At 38.2% G+C, this 13,607-nt stretch overlaps 1 protein-coding gene across 1 annotated transcript in view; it reads right to left on the bottom strand.

The window, feature by feature from the left end:
• PLCE1 (phospholipase C epsilon 1) overlaps positions 1-13,607 on the bottom strand; it is a 137,564-nt gene that overhangs the window by 24,710 nt on the left and 99,247 nt on the right. The window contains exons 7-15 of the mRNA XM_050898846.1: positions 10,614-11,280; positions 9,930-10,112; positions 8,935-9,052; positions 8,387-8,546; positions 2,890-3,012; positions 2,668-2,804; positions 1,474-1,712; positions 383-444; positions 81-246 (exon numbers count right to left, since the gene is read on the bottom strand). Of these exons, the coding sequence (XP_050754803.1) occupies positions 81-246; positions 383-444; positions 1,474-1,712; positions 2,668-2,804; positions 2,890-3,012; positions 8,387-8,546; positions 8,935-9,052; positions 9,930-10,112; positions 10,614-11,280 (1,855 nt within the window). The remainder of the gene's footprint in view (positions 1-80; positions 247-382; positions 445-1,473; positions 1,713-2,667; positions 2,805-2,889; positions 3,013-8,386; positions 8,547-8,934; positions 9,053-9,929; positions 10,113-10,613; positions 11,281-13,607) is intronic.

The raw sequence follows: 13,607 nt of genomic DNA, 5'->3' as shown, positions 1-13,607 counted from the left end.
AAAAGGTCACATTTCTGCGACTTGCCACTTAAACAAACAAGTTCATGTTGAAAACTACACAATGATCTGATCCTGCATACCTGGCTGTAGAGCTCTACTGAGGACTCCCCTTTAAGCTGATGGCCAGTAAGGTAAGTATTGTGTGAAGATTCTATGTAGTAATATGACAGTGGAAAGTTCAAGTCCTCAGCATTCTCTTGTGACTCATCGTTTTTGGAGGCAAAGTTGTCTTTATCCATTAAAAATCTAGAGATGAGAAGATGTGAGGAAATTTTATGCTGTGCTGAGTATTTTGTGACTGTCATACAAACATCAATACACTGGTGTCATCTTTTTATATATATATATATATATACACAAAAATTAACACATAAATAATTACCTTGCAAATCCTTCAAAAGATAGCAGCCCCTGCTGGCACATATTCACACTGGGTTCAAATTTCTATAAAGAGGAAGAAATTTAAGAGATATATAATAACAATTCTTAGAAATACAGCTTTTTCATATTTTCATAGTGTAGTCTGCTCATTGAACTAACGAGTTAGTATGTAAAACCAGTCTTTTTGTGGATAAAGTAATTAGGTGCCTGCAGCATGCTCATGCTTCTTTTACAAATCACTAAACAAGCATACTAAACTCATAATTGTAAATCATAGAATCATTCAGGTTGGAAAGGATGTTGGGAGGTCATCTAATCCAACCTCCTGTTCAAAGCAGAGTCAGCACTTAAGCTGAAATTAAAAAGGATCTATAATCAGGCATCCTTCTCCTATCTATTGTGCTTCAACACAACATGCCACCATCTCGAATTAAAGAGACTTGTGGTATGATAACTTGATGTGTCTTTAGAATTTCTGTCTTTTAAACTTTGCAATTTTATATTACATGTTGATAGTTGAAATACACAGCTTTTAGCCTTTGTTAACTGCTAAGTGGGGGCTTAATTTTAGAGTATATTACGTATGTTTGGAGGAATTCAAAGTTTTCTACATACTTTCTAATCACTTCAGCCTTTGTACATAAGGGAATAAAATGTCCACATTTGCTCTGGAAAATTTTTTATAATAAAATAAAAATATGTGGAAATGGTATTTTTTTTAATTTCCAAATTAGAGTTAAGCTCTATCAAAGGTGGTCACAGACAAGGAGAAAACAATGCACTGTCATGAATACTTTTGCCAAGTGGTGACATCCCTTTCCGGATAAAGCACACATAGCCAATAAAACTGTTTATTTGCATGATTTTTTTTTTGTTTTTATGGATGTATTTATGGACATCTGCACAATTTTATAGCCCAGAATAAAGATAGTATTAAATTTTAAATTCAAGTAAACACAACATCAGTGTGAAAGGAGATATCCACACAGATATGCTATTCTGACTACAAGGTGGACAATGCAGTTACTTCTGACAAAACAGAAGTAACAAGAGTTCAAGTAAAAGGAATTGCAAGATGTTTGTATTACAGACCTGGATAATACTGAGGATTTCATCATAGGTGCAGTGTTCTCCTTGGCAATTCACTAGGAAGTCGTTCAGCTGCTGGATTCCCACTCCAAATATTCCCAGCGATGTGCTTTCAACTCCAGTACCATTGGTTACGATACTGGCAGCAGCAATAGCATCAGATATTTGCCTCTGGTTGTCTGATAGTTGCTGCCTGCTCTTAATGAACAAACCAAGGTCTGAAACATTCCTAGTCAACAAATCTTAAAGGAAAAAAAAGGAAATATAAATATAAGCTATATAATTATGTGTATTATATATACTGTGTAGAATATACTGTAATACATAGTACACATGAATATCTGACTGAATATTTTAGCACTGACATAGTAAATTATAACAAAACGATCTTGTTTCTATTCACTAATAGAAGAAAGACTATTAAGTGTCTATGAAAACAGTGGGAGCGGACTATAAGTGTTCAATTACTATAAACAAAATCCTGGAACCTTTAACATGGATTCACACCCTTTCACACACTGTCACCCAGGACCCTCCTGCTTCCTCTCACCACCACGTAGAGCCTCAAAGCCTTTCCTTCGCTGTGTACAACCCCATACCCTTCCTGTGCGATCACCGTTTATCTTCTTCCAGTCCCATATGCCAATTGTAGTGTACCCTCCCCACAGGCTGCTTGGCAGAAAGACTGTTTTCTTTAAATGTGGACAAAGCTCCAGACTTAGTTTATGGTAACTGGGGAATGTAAAGGCAGACAGAGGTTTCCTTCCCCCTTGTCTCACATAAAGCAGATCTACTAGGAAACCAGATAGGAAAAAACCAACCAAATGAGACACAGGGCACAGCCTCCTCATTTCTCCTCCCTACATTTGCTCAGTCTTTTAGCCCTTCCAGAGCTCCTGCAACCAGAGACAGATCCCTGTGTTGGGCCCAGCCGCCCAGCAACAAGCTTTATGCCTCTGCTATACCAGTTACAAATATATCTGGCTAATCTAAAGCAGGAATACTTTTCCTCCCCTTCATTTCTGAACAAAGAACCTGTCTTACATCCTGCTAACTAGGTATCAGTGGAGGTACGGCAGCAATCCTCTACTTAAACTTATAATTGATAGTTCTTTATGAGACTGACTGAGACACTTTCTTAAAGCCAATAACTGAAGATGTTCAGCAGTCTAACAGCTGTATTTTCCTCTAACAAACCTAAATCAGGCTGGAATCCACTGCTATTTTCATCAATCTTCAAATTAGTGTAAAGTGGAGCAGGCTCTAAACCGGATCGATTGCAAGGCACAGCATAGACATCGAAAAGGTCTTTCAGATCCTTGCGGCTACGGACACTGCGAAAAGAGTGGAACAGTTCAATTTTTGCTCTTTTATAAACTTGGATGAATGAGACGAGTACAGAATAGAAACATATTTTACCTGAAAGATTTGAAGAGCTCTACAAATTCCACAAAAGTCATGTTACTATCAGACACCATGAAGTTCTGAAACCCCTTCATTCCTCCTTTAACACGGCCATGCCAGCTACTGCTGCTCCATGTGCTAAATCAGAAAGAGACTGCTGTAGTTTGGTTACGTTAAATTTCTACTTATTGAAATACTACGTATTACTGCATTAACACTTTCTTTGTGCTCTCCTTAATGCATTTATTACCAATATCTGGAAGAAGCAAATACAGCAGTATCTTATAAGATGCATAACGACAGTTTGTACCTTCTTGTTTTATAGCAGCTATTCTTTTCCCTCAAGACAACTGCAGACTTTGCCAGAATTAATAATGTATATGCATGCTATTTAAAACTCTTCCATGTGCAAAAGGGCCTGATGCAAATGGCACAAATGAAAGCATTCTCGTTTTCCCTTTAAAGAAAACAATGCCAGTATTCCTGTAGCGCAGGTTGTTTATGAGGTTCGTTGAAGATTTGCTAAGGGAAAAATAAAATGGATGTAGAATTCCTTAAACATCTGCGCTGTCAAAATAAAATAGTAATATTCTGACTGGATATGCAAGAAAAACAAATATTTTCCTTATGCACCTAGGGTTTCTTATATCTGGGAGCATTAGAGGTGCAGATTTTAAGAAGCATGACCCTTCCCCTTTCCTGGTACTCAACCGTCATTGTTTCCTAGCCCATGGGCTTCCCGGATACTTCCCAAGAACAGCTGGGATTATCATCAGATACCTCAAAGACAGGTCAAGCTACAGTCCTCTTCTTCTTTTAGGCTTGGACAGTAGCCTCTGGAGGCCATTTCCTTCTAGAAACGAGGTTCTAATGATTTCCTCCTTTCAGCTTTGTGGGCTGAAGGAAGGAAAGCAGACTGGAATTTCTTGAGAGCAAAGGCAGAAAATGATCACAGAAACAACTAGCTGTTTGGTGCTAATTATTTTAGTTGACTAGAGTAATATCAAGCCCAGCCAATTTCTTTATAACTGCAATTGTTAACCTAAGTTGTGCAGCTGAACAAAGTTTTTGAAGCAGAACCAGTACATTTCCAAAAGCCACATCCCAAAATCTTTAGGCTACTACAGGATTTACACTAGTAAGTGTAGTTAGGATGTGACTTGAACTATCCCTTGAGCACTATGAACAAGTCCTTAGTGAATTTCATGTATTAATTTGCAGTGATGGGCTGAGCTCTTGAGCCTCTTCCTGGGCCCAAACACCAATGAACACACACTGCAGGAATGGAATCCAGCAGCAGCAGCATCCTGAAAAGGGAGGGATCTAAGCAGCCAGCACAAATATCAAGAATTGTCTAGTTTAAACCATAACTAACTCCAGAAGTTACAGTATTTGTTTCAAAATATCAGACTAGGTGACCGTGTGTCAAACTTTATTGCTCTGTAATGTTCAAATCTACAAATCCATTAATCTATTAATTCTGCCATCAGGTTCAGTACAAATAGTTCCAACAGCTGGGATGGAAAAACAGGACCAGCTTGTTGTCCAGCGTTCCTAAAGACATTTGCAGTCACCTGCTGCAAGCAGGCGACTTTTTACATAAATACGCTAGATCAGATTCCTCAGTTCACTCCTGGCCTGGGATGGATGCATGCAATTGAAAACAGAATGTGATTTAAAAGTATTTAAAAATACCATCTACTTTAGTTGATAATGTTCAATTTGTTTGACATCACTATGGCAAGTACTGACATACTGCATGTAACTTTTTGGCTACAATCATTCCTAACATTTTTATCAGACAAGAAAAATAAACGATGATGAGGAAAAACAGAAAACAGACTGGAACTGTAGAGTACCAAATGGAAGACCAGCAGCAGATGATAATGCTCAGCATTTCACCGGATCTGGTCACTAAAGAGTATCTTCCACAGTCATTCCATGGGTAATAAATACAGGTTGTTAAAAAAAAGCCAAAAACCCCAAGAAAACCCCACTACCACCAACAACCAAAACCATAATTAGTAGCAGTCTGGATTACACCTGTATACAGCTAATGAGCGAGACAGCTTACTCTCTCTTAGCAAAAAAGCCCCCATCTCTAATTTTCCATATCCTGTTATCTGTTTCCCAGTGGCATTACCACCCTTCCCCCTGCTTCCTCCACCTTACAGGCGGAACTAGATTTCCAAAGAACTTGCGAATTTGCTGGATGCACATCTGCTTTGAAAGAATGACAGAAGACAGCTGCAGGTTACCTGTGTTTGGAAATTATCTGGACATCTGGATTGTAGAAGGATTTATTCTCAATGTAAATTACTTGTAAGGAGGTCAGGAATATCAAGGTTGTGAGTTATATGTGTAAAAATACCATTTTTCATTCTCTACCTATAAGAATTACTATTATTTGAAACCTACAACAAAGATAGCCAAGTCCTCCTCTTTTTAAATTGCTATCATTATATTTAGATTTTTTTTTTTTTCACTTTAAGAAATTTTATTTTATTGAGCGCTTCTCACTTGGTGGAGACGATCTAATTTACTGGTCAGGTAAAGTTAATGCACATATTATTTGGCAAGAGAAAGAGAAAAAGAACTAGAAATCTCTCTGGCTCTCCTCCTCCTAGCTGCTACACTGCAGCTAACAATCATTTGTTACCAGCTCAGCTTTCTGGGCTGCAAAGGCTTCTGCGCAGCCTGGTGGGACCCTCTGCTCCCCACTCTCCTACGCTCTGGGTTCTGTGAGGGATCATGCACTCACCTAACGCACACAACCAGCTCATGTACAACACTGCCTCCAACTATGAAGCCTTGTTAGTGAGTCTAAATCCAGATGCTAATCTGAATTAATAAACTCTGTTGGCTCTAATCTGTGTAGAGCCATAAAAATGCGTACAAACACTTCCAGTGGATCCTGTATTTCCTAGGTTATTTCATTATCTAGGTCATTCCAACTTTCTGTTACTTTGGAAAATGGATACTTAATTTATGATGCTACTGACAAAACTGGTTGGGTATAACTAAGTATATAACTTGATTTTTATGAGACTGCAGAATTAACAACAAAAACGGAGCAAAAAGAAACAAAAGACGTCTGTGTTCAGCCTGTGTGGGTTCCCAAACTTTGCTTATGTATCACCGCTTTTAAGGGCAGCAGCTTCCAGGAAGAATACTGCGCTGCTCGCAGTCTATACGTGCCGCAGTTTGTGGACCACTGCCCCAGTCTGCTCCTCTGTCAGCTATATCCATACTGCTAAAGACATCCATCCTGCCACTTTTTCTGAGTGTGGCAGAAAGGCTCAAGTTCACTTTGCTCTGCACTGCCCAGCAACTGGCTCACGTCTGGTTTGGTCCCCCATGGTGCTTGCCTGTCTCTAAGACATCATTTTCATTTTTAGTGTGTGTTCTATCTGAAGTGGCTGAAATAAGCTGTGACATATGTTATTGCCTGACAGACTGCTATTTATTTAACGTAACACAAAGCAATAGGACATGCCATGACTGTGGGTGGATTGCCTGAAGATACAATCCTTGCTGGGAGTGTGTCCTACGAGACAGTATATTGTAGATGGTTTGAGACTGAGTAAGCTCTCCATCCATACTACCTAATTAGAGAAGTCTCTGGAGCAAATATTCCCAGAACTGCACCTAAATTCCATCTTGGAGGCAACCAGTTGGTTTACTCCAAAAGAGATCCCAGGAGTGAATTAATATGCATATAGGGTGGATGATCACAGGACTTTGCAGCAAAGCAGAGAGCCAACTATTTGATAGCTTAGACTTACTGATCACAGTTGAGGCACTACATGCATTTCTTTCTTTCAGCACGTGAAGTGTCCACGCACTTGAAAACTGGCAAGCACAATTCAGACCTATCAAGGGTCCGAAGGGTAAATACCAAGAATAAAACTCTCTCCCAGTGCTCCGAGTCTCTTAATGGCTCATGAAAACTGGGTCAAGGTAATGGATAAAACACGTAATTCTGTTCTGAGGAAGATTTCCTCAGGACAGTTGAAACAGTCATACAGCTGTATCCTGAGCAAATTCTAGCAAGAAGGGTCATAGTAAGTTGGGGAGAGCTCTACCAAGCGACGCTGTGGAGTTTCCAGACAACTTTGCCAGGGAAAACCTGTCATAACTCGGGGAGGCCCACAGTGCTAAGCTGCGCAGGGATCTGTACAGAAACCCAGGACTGAGAGGATTTAAAGGAACATTAGCTGTCCTTCCCCCAGGAATGCGAGTTCTCCGTTAAGCCTTTAATCTCATTTAGAGAACAACAATTACTTTGGCATAAAAGCAAAAAGCAGATTTGCAAAACAGAGAAGTGTTTTCCAGAGGCAGTAAAGCAGTATTTCTTCAGTTTAATGTAAAAGAAAGCTGTTCCAATCCTTAAAAAAAAAAGAGAGAGAGAGAGAGAGAGAGAGAAATGTCTTACAGAGATAAATCCTAGTCTGGCATGTTCATCCCATGGTTGTGAATGACAGTGAAGAACAAAAAGTAAGGAACATAGTAAGAGGCTCAGAAAGCAGCGTTAAAAGGAGAAGCAGCCAACCACAGTAGCTCTACTACTCACACCTATTGCCAAACCCAACTGTTTTAAGTGTAAAAAAAAAAAAAAAATCCCTAAAAAATACACAATATAAACCATTACACAAGACATGTCTCTTCAAAAATAATGTTCTGCCAGCAGCAGTAATCTCTTCCATTCCACTGCTCTCCTGGAAACCCCAAGATTCATACTCATAACGATACCTCAGCATTCATTCTGTTAAAAGGCACTGGAAGGCCTCTGTTGAGACTGTCTTCTTGTATGTCATAGAGTACCATCCACATCCCTGACATATTAGCATTGTTGTATTATTATTACTACAACTACTACCACCACCACCATTACTATTTATAGAATTAATACAATAGTGCACTATGTCACTGCACAACCACAACATAACCTTTTGCACTGTGTAAGTGACACAAAAAGGATGAATCTTCATGGAGGAGAGGCCTGTAAGAGAAAGATTTCAGATCTGTTCCTCCAATTCCCCAAGACAGTACTACAATCATCACCAGGAATGTCAGCAAAAGTTAATACTCCCCCAGGTAGAAATGACTTGTGCTGAGAAACCGCAGAACTTCAGTTCACACATCTGTAACATTTCTGTTGATTTTCATTATACGGAAGATGTCTATAACTATGTTTTGGAGATCTGGAGAAAGAGTTAAACTCCGTATTTATGTGGTTTTGGAACAGCATTCCAAGCTGCTTCTGTAACAGACAAACTGAAGCATGCTGCTCAGGAACTTCCTACAAAGCCATCCTCAGATTCATGGTATTTCAGCTTGAATGTCCTTTGTTATTCTACAATGTGTTTTAGATGTCTATCAAAAGGCTAATGACATTTCTGGCATTGGTTTTGTCAGATTTCATCAGTTTGGCACAAAAACCACATTTGATGATAATTAAGTCACAGTAACTTTTATTCTTTTTAAATCAAAGCATTGATTTTGTCCTTACCTAGACTGACCCTTGCTTGAAGACATTACAGGAGAGGAGACTGGTCTTGCTGGTGAAGACGTTGTAGCTCCTAAATTAGGAGATCCAGATGCTGTCAGAGAGTGAGCTCTTCTTGATGGCAGGTTGTTAGATGGAGAAGCATTAATAATAATATTTTGATCTATGGAGAAAACAAAAGTTTGCAGCACAATTACAACATCTGGCCCAAGAAAAATGCTTTTGTCCAAGAGACCTATATCATAATTCATTAAAGCGTAGCAAGACACTAAAGGGATTATAGATTTGTCCCAAGACAGTCAAAAAGATACATTCTGAACAACACATATATCCATTTCATCTGAACGGAAAGGAAGTGCTAGTGAAACTAAATGAAAGAACAATCATGAACAACTACAGAAATTAATTTAAAAGTTTATAGCATTTGGAGTTTCAACTGCAAAAGTAGTTTTATATCACAAATGTATTTTTAAGACCATAAAAAATGTCTGTATAAAAAGACTTTGAGCAAAACCCTGGGGGACTTTTAAGTACTGAAGCGATATATCTACCTGGTTCTTCTTGTTCATCAATATCTTGAGGATCTGAACCACTTCTATTACGATATTCCTTACAGCTTTTTGCCTTCCGAGTTGCCATTTCATCATCAGTGGCCTCTCCACTTTCACCCTACAAATAATAAGCACCATAATAAACATCCCAAAACCACTACTATTCCCACTCTTTATCAGTGCAATCTGTAACAAAGCCATGAGATAAATCAGCTATTCCTTATGAAACAGACTCCTGTAAGGTCGATACCAGTAGAAAAGAGACAACTTAAACAGGATATATAGTGAAGCGTGGGACCATTAGGTGCTACCTCAGTTTGACATCACACAGAAGATGACAATGATTGTGCCTCACTAAAGTGGTGCAGCTGGTTTTACACTATTCCGCTGGTGCACAGGAGCCCTAAAGAGGATGGATCTTGTCATTTGAGGATCTCCCCTACCTGCTCACTAGAACAACTGGATAGCGTAGAGCTGCTAGGCCCTGCGTTTTCCTCTCTCCTGGCTATTGCTGAAAGTGGTTGAGTCCAGGAAGAGAGGAGACTGCCAGACAAAGTCCAGTATTCCTGTCACTCACGTAAGATAAAACTGCATGCTAACCTGAGGCGGAATAACTGTGGTGATGTTTTTGGGAACGTGAAAACAAAAAGGAGCAAAGAAACTGACACCAGCCTCCAAAAATCACTTTGCATGTTAATATTTCTATTACCACCAATATTTTACCTTTATACTGAGGTAGCACTTAAAGATCTCAACAAGATTCTGTCCCCTTCTGCTAGCCCCAGTGCCCACATGTCCTGAGAATGCTTCAAGCATGAGAAAAGAAACCCAAACTATTGGAAAACAATAAGCCCAAAACCTGAAACTGCAAACCGTTTTAAAATTATCTAACTTCTTTTCTCTGGTTCAGAATACAGTTAGCTACACAGTATCTGTAGGAAGGAAACAAATCAGCCAGATAAGCAACAAAACACATGAATAACAAAATATTCTACCCTCATGAGTACTTTCTTCTTTTTCTTAGCTGCGCTTATTCCCAGAGTGTTGTTTCTCTGTACGCTAGGTTTCTCAGTGCTTTTGGTGAGAGTTCCCGTGCTTGTGTTTCTTGCACTCCATCGTCTGCCTCCAAACAGTTCAACAGCCTGAGCCAAGGTTGGGCCTTCAAACCTTCCATCCTCCTACAAAATTTCTCAGTGTTAACAAAACAAGGAGAATAAGAACAGACACATTTTCTTAAACAATAATATAGACATCTCTAAGGAACCAATGAAAGACAAAACATCATGAGGCAATTTTTAATTATTGCATGAATACCAAAGGGCTATTTTGTTTGCTATTTGGGTTTTTTTTTTTAGCCGTAAGTCTCATCGCTCAGTATTTCAGCACCCTTTTCAAGTACAGTCATGGCTTTTTCTTTAATAAAATACTTATTCCAAAACTCCAAACATATGAAGAGCTTCATAATAAAAAAAAGACTTAACTTCAGTGTATTGAAAACATGCAAGGTTTGACAGAACATTATGTGGAGAATCAGATCTTATCGGCTTAAGCCGTGTTACAAAATGGGAGATTTGGGGCTCATCTTTAATCTTAGCTTACTTATAATAGAAACTAATTGCATTACATTAAGTTGTTGACATCTTTGAACTTTTCTTATACAAAATCACAGCATCTTTTACCTGGTAAAGGCTGACATACTGTTTCCGTAGCCACTGTAGTCTTTGATCAGGGAATCTCCTCATTTTTCTTACAGCTTTAGTCAGTTCCAGCAATCCATCATACAGCATTCTGGCAGTATATTTTGGAGCAACAAAGTGCAGCAACTTATTATCAGTAGTCTGAAGTCCATAAAGTAGTGTTATACCATTTTCTTCAAGGGACATATTACAAAGTTTATTTTGAACACACACAGTGTGCATATCAATGCCAGAGTGTCCCATATATACAGCCTTGGCTGAAAACAAATCCAAAAAACCTTCCAGCAGTCCAGTATTACCAAGAAACTGGTATTTACCAAGCTCAGCAGTATTACCCAGCACACTCAGTTTTGCCTTAGCATTTGCAGGGCAAACCGTTGTGGGTTTTGTCCAAGTCAAAGTACTATTGTCAGGCTGAAGTTGAAGAAAGCAACGTGCTGAGAGATGTGTCTCCTGGTCATAATGAATGACGGTTGCCCCTTGTTGCATGAACTGATGGACATCAGCCCTGATAGATAACACGTACCAGGGAATGAGTTCTATCCCATGGCAGAAAGCCTTTTGCTGCTCTTCTGTTGGATTTGTGTCCCACTCCTTCAACTGCTCAAATATGTCACTTTCAGAATCTGAAAGATCTCCGATTATAAATCTGTATGTGAACAAAGATGAGACTTATATTTAGTGATACATGTGCTGACTTATGCTATGATTGATGAATGTTTTTTCTGCTGTAGTTTAAATAAAAAGAATACTATCATCACTATATAATTTGGACTTACACGAACATCTGTAGTTTTTACAGTATTACAATTTGTTATTGCAATTTTGAATTAATTAATAGATGCTGCTACAATTAATTATAACTCCTGTAACAATATAATTATATTTTCTTAGAACTTTCCAAACATTACATTAACAATAAAAAACATCCATTTGGATCTTAAAGCCAAGTGATTCCAGTTTCTAAATCCACAGCATAAGATTGCTTCAGTTGAAATATCAAGTACCATATGCGGAAACTGTTAGCAGGATCTAGTGGATTGAAGACAGGACTTCTAATCTCTGTTCTATTATTGATTTAATGTGCAGACCTTTCACATTATATAATTCTCTGATTAACACTTGTAAAATAGTGGTTAAAATACATACCTTCCCTCATAAGAATGCAGCAAGAATTTTATCAGATACTTTCCATTAGAAAATTTAATTTTACTTAAGCAAAATATTAACATGAAACTTGTATGCAGCAACCAAAATTTTTGGATTATTTTACTATAATTAGAAACAGCAGATACAGGCAACAATACTGAACTAACAAATGAGGTAGTTTAAATAAAATTTATTCCCTGCAGAAGCTTCTAACATGTATGAATGCACAAATGTTCAATATTTTGATACTGCTTTAATGAACATAAAAAAGAGCAAACTGTTCCGTGTACAGCAGAACTAATGAAGTAAATTTTCCTAGGGATATCCGGCCAATAAAACCCAAACCAGCTTCCTCTGCATATTCCTCAAGGCATCTTGTCCTAATACCCTCAATGCTTCCCCTTCTTATCACCACAGTACTCTCAGCTCCTGCCCATGTCCCACCAGCTGAGGCAAAGACAATTCATGTTGTCATTTGTTCCAAGTCACATATACTATCTCTGTAAGCTAAACAGCATGGATAACCATTAGCTCTTCCTCAAACTTTTCTCTACCCAGCGCACTAATTAATTTGAATTTTTCCCTTATTCCATATATCAATTCTAATGATTCCTCTATGAATTTATTAATCAGTGAGGTATCTACCTCTCTGCCAAATTTAGCAAAAAGTGGCCAACAGGCTGAGGATTTATTGCTTGTGGTGAGGGGACTGACCAAGTCAGAATAACTGTATCAGCCTTAATTGTAGCTCTATTTCCTTAAGAAATCTCCCTAAAAATAAAGGCCATGCATTATAACGAAGCTGGTATGCACTGTCTTACCAGAGTCTTACCAGACACATGTACATGAAAATATTTACCTGTATTACACAAGATTAAGATTTTCAAATTAAACAAACAACTAAAGCAGCTCTTTCTCCCCCATGCCCTCAAAACAATCAAATAAGTCTCTGCACAAATGCTAGAAAATGTATTCTGAGACTAGATGTGTGTCACTGGAGGAGTCTAGTATAGTGGAGACAAAAATGGCAGAGCTTCGTTTATGCCTTATTTCACATTTGATAGCACTGGCACGCTGCAGATTAAAATGTACAAGAAGCAGGTAAGCAAGCCAAGCACACACACGTAATCATATAAAGAAACATAACCCCTGACATGAGCTGCCAAAAGCGACACAGCTATCAACTATTGAGAACACACTTACAGAACTCGGTTTGAGTCAGAAGCTTTCTTTACATGTGCTGCACTGAGATACAAGGAAATGAAAAGAAAGGATAAAGGAAACATTAAAACAGATTGCAGTTTTAGAGGGGAAAATTGCATGGGATACGAAAAGGAAAAAACTTGAGGTTTTCCCCTATTATTTTAAAAGGTATTTACTGTAATTAGGAAAGCTTAAAAGTGAAGATGAGATCTGGCTAATAAAACGATGCATCACAGTTTGGAGTATCTTAACAGGTCATTTGATTAACATTTCTATAAAAACTGTATTTCAAACTTGAAATTTTTTGTCTTTTCCTACCTACCTTTATTTATTTGAGAACTGTCAAGACAGAGTTCTAATAAAGATTAAAGTTTGATATTTATCTAGCATGTACAGAAATTCAGGGTGATTAGCCAACTCACTGATTACAGAGTGATAGGGTTTATTTGCTAACACAACTGGGAAAGTAATTATACCCACTACCCACTGATTTTATTAGATGCCTTTCATTTTCTTCAAATCAAACTAACCTAGCAGCTTTGGTGGGTTCATGTTCCACAATACTAATCCAAATCAGCAAAAGGTAAACTAATTGAAAATCTTCCTTGCAATTTCGAAGTAATG

This window comes from Gymnogyps californianus, chromosome 6 (assembly GCF_018139145.2).
Source record: "Gymnogyps californianus isolate 813 chromosome 6, ASM1813914v2, whole genome shotgun sequence".
Lineage (NCBI taxonomy): Eukaryota > Metazoa > Chordata > Aves > Accipitriformes > Cathartidae > Gymnogyps > Gymnogyps californianus.
Note: the sequence above shows the minus strand (reverse complement) of the source record. Positions and strands in the feature narration are given on the sequence as shown.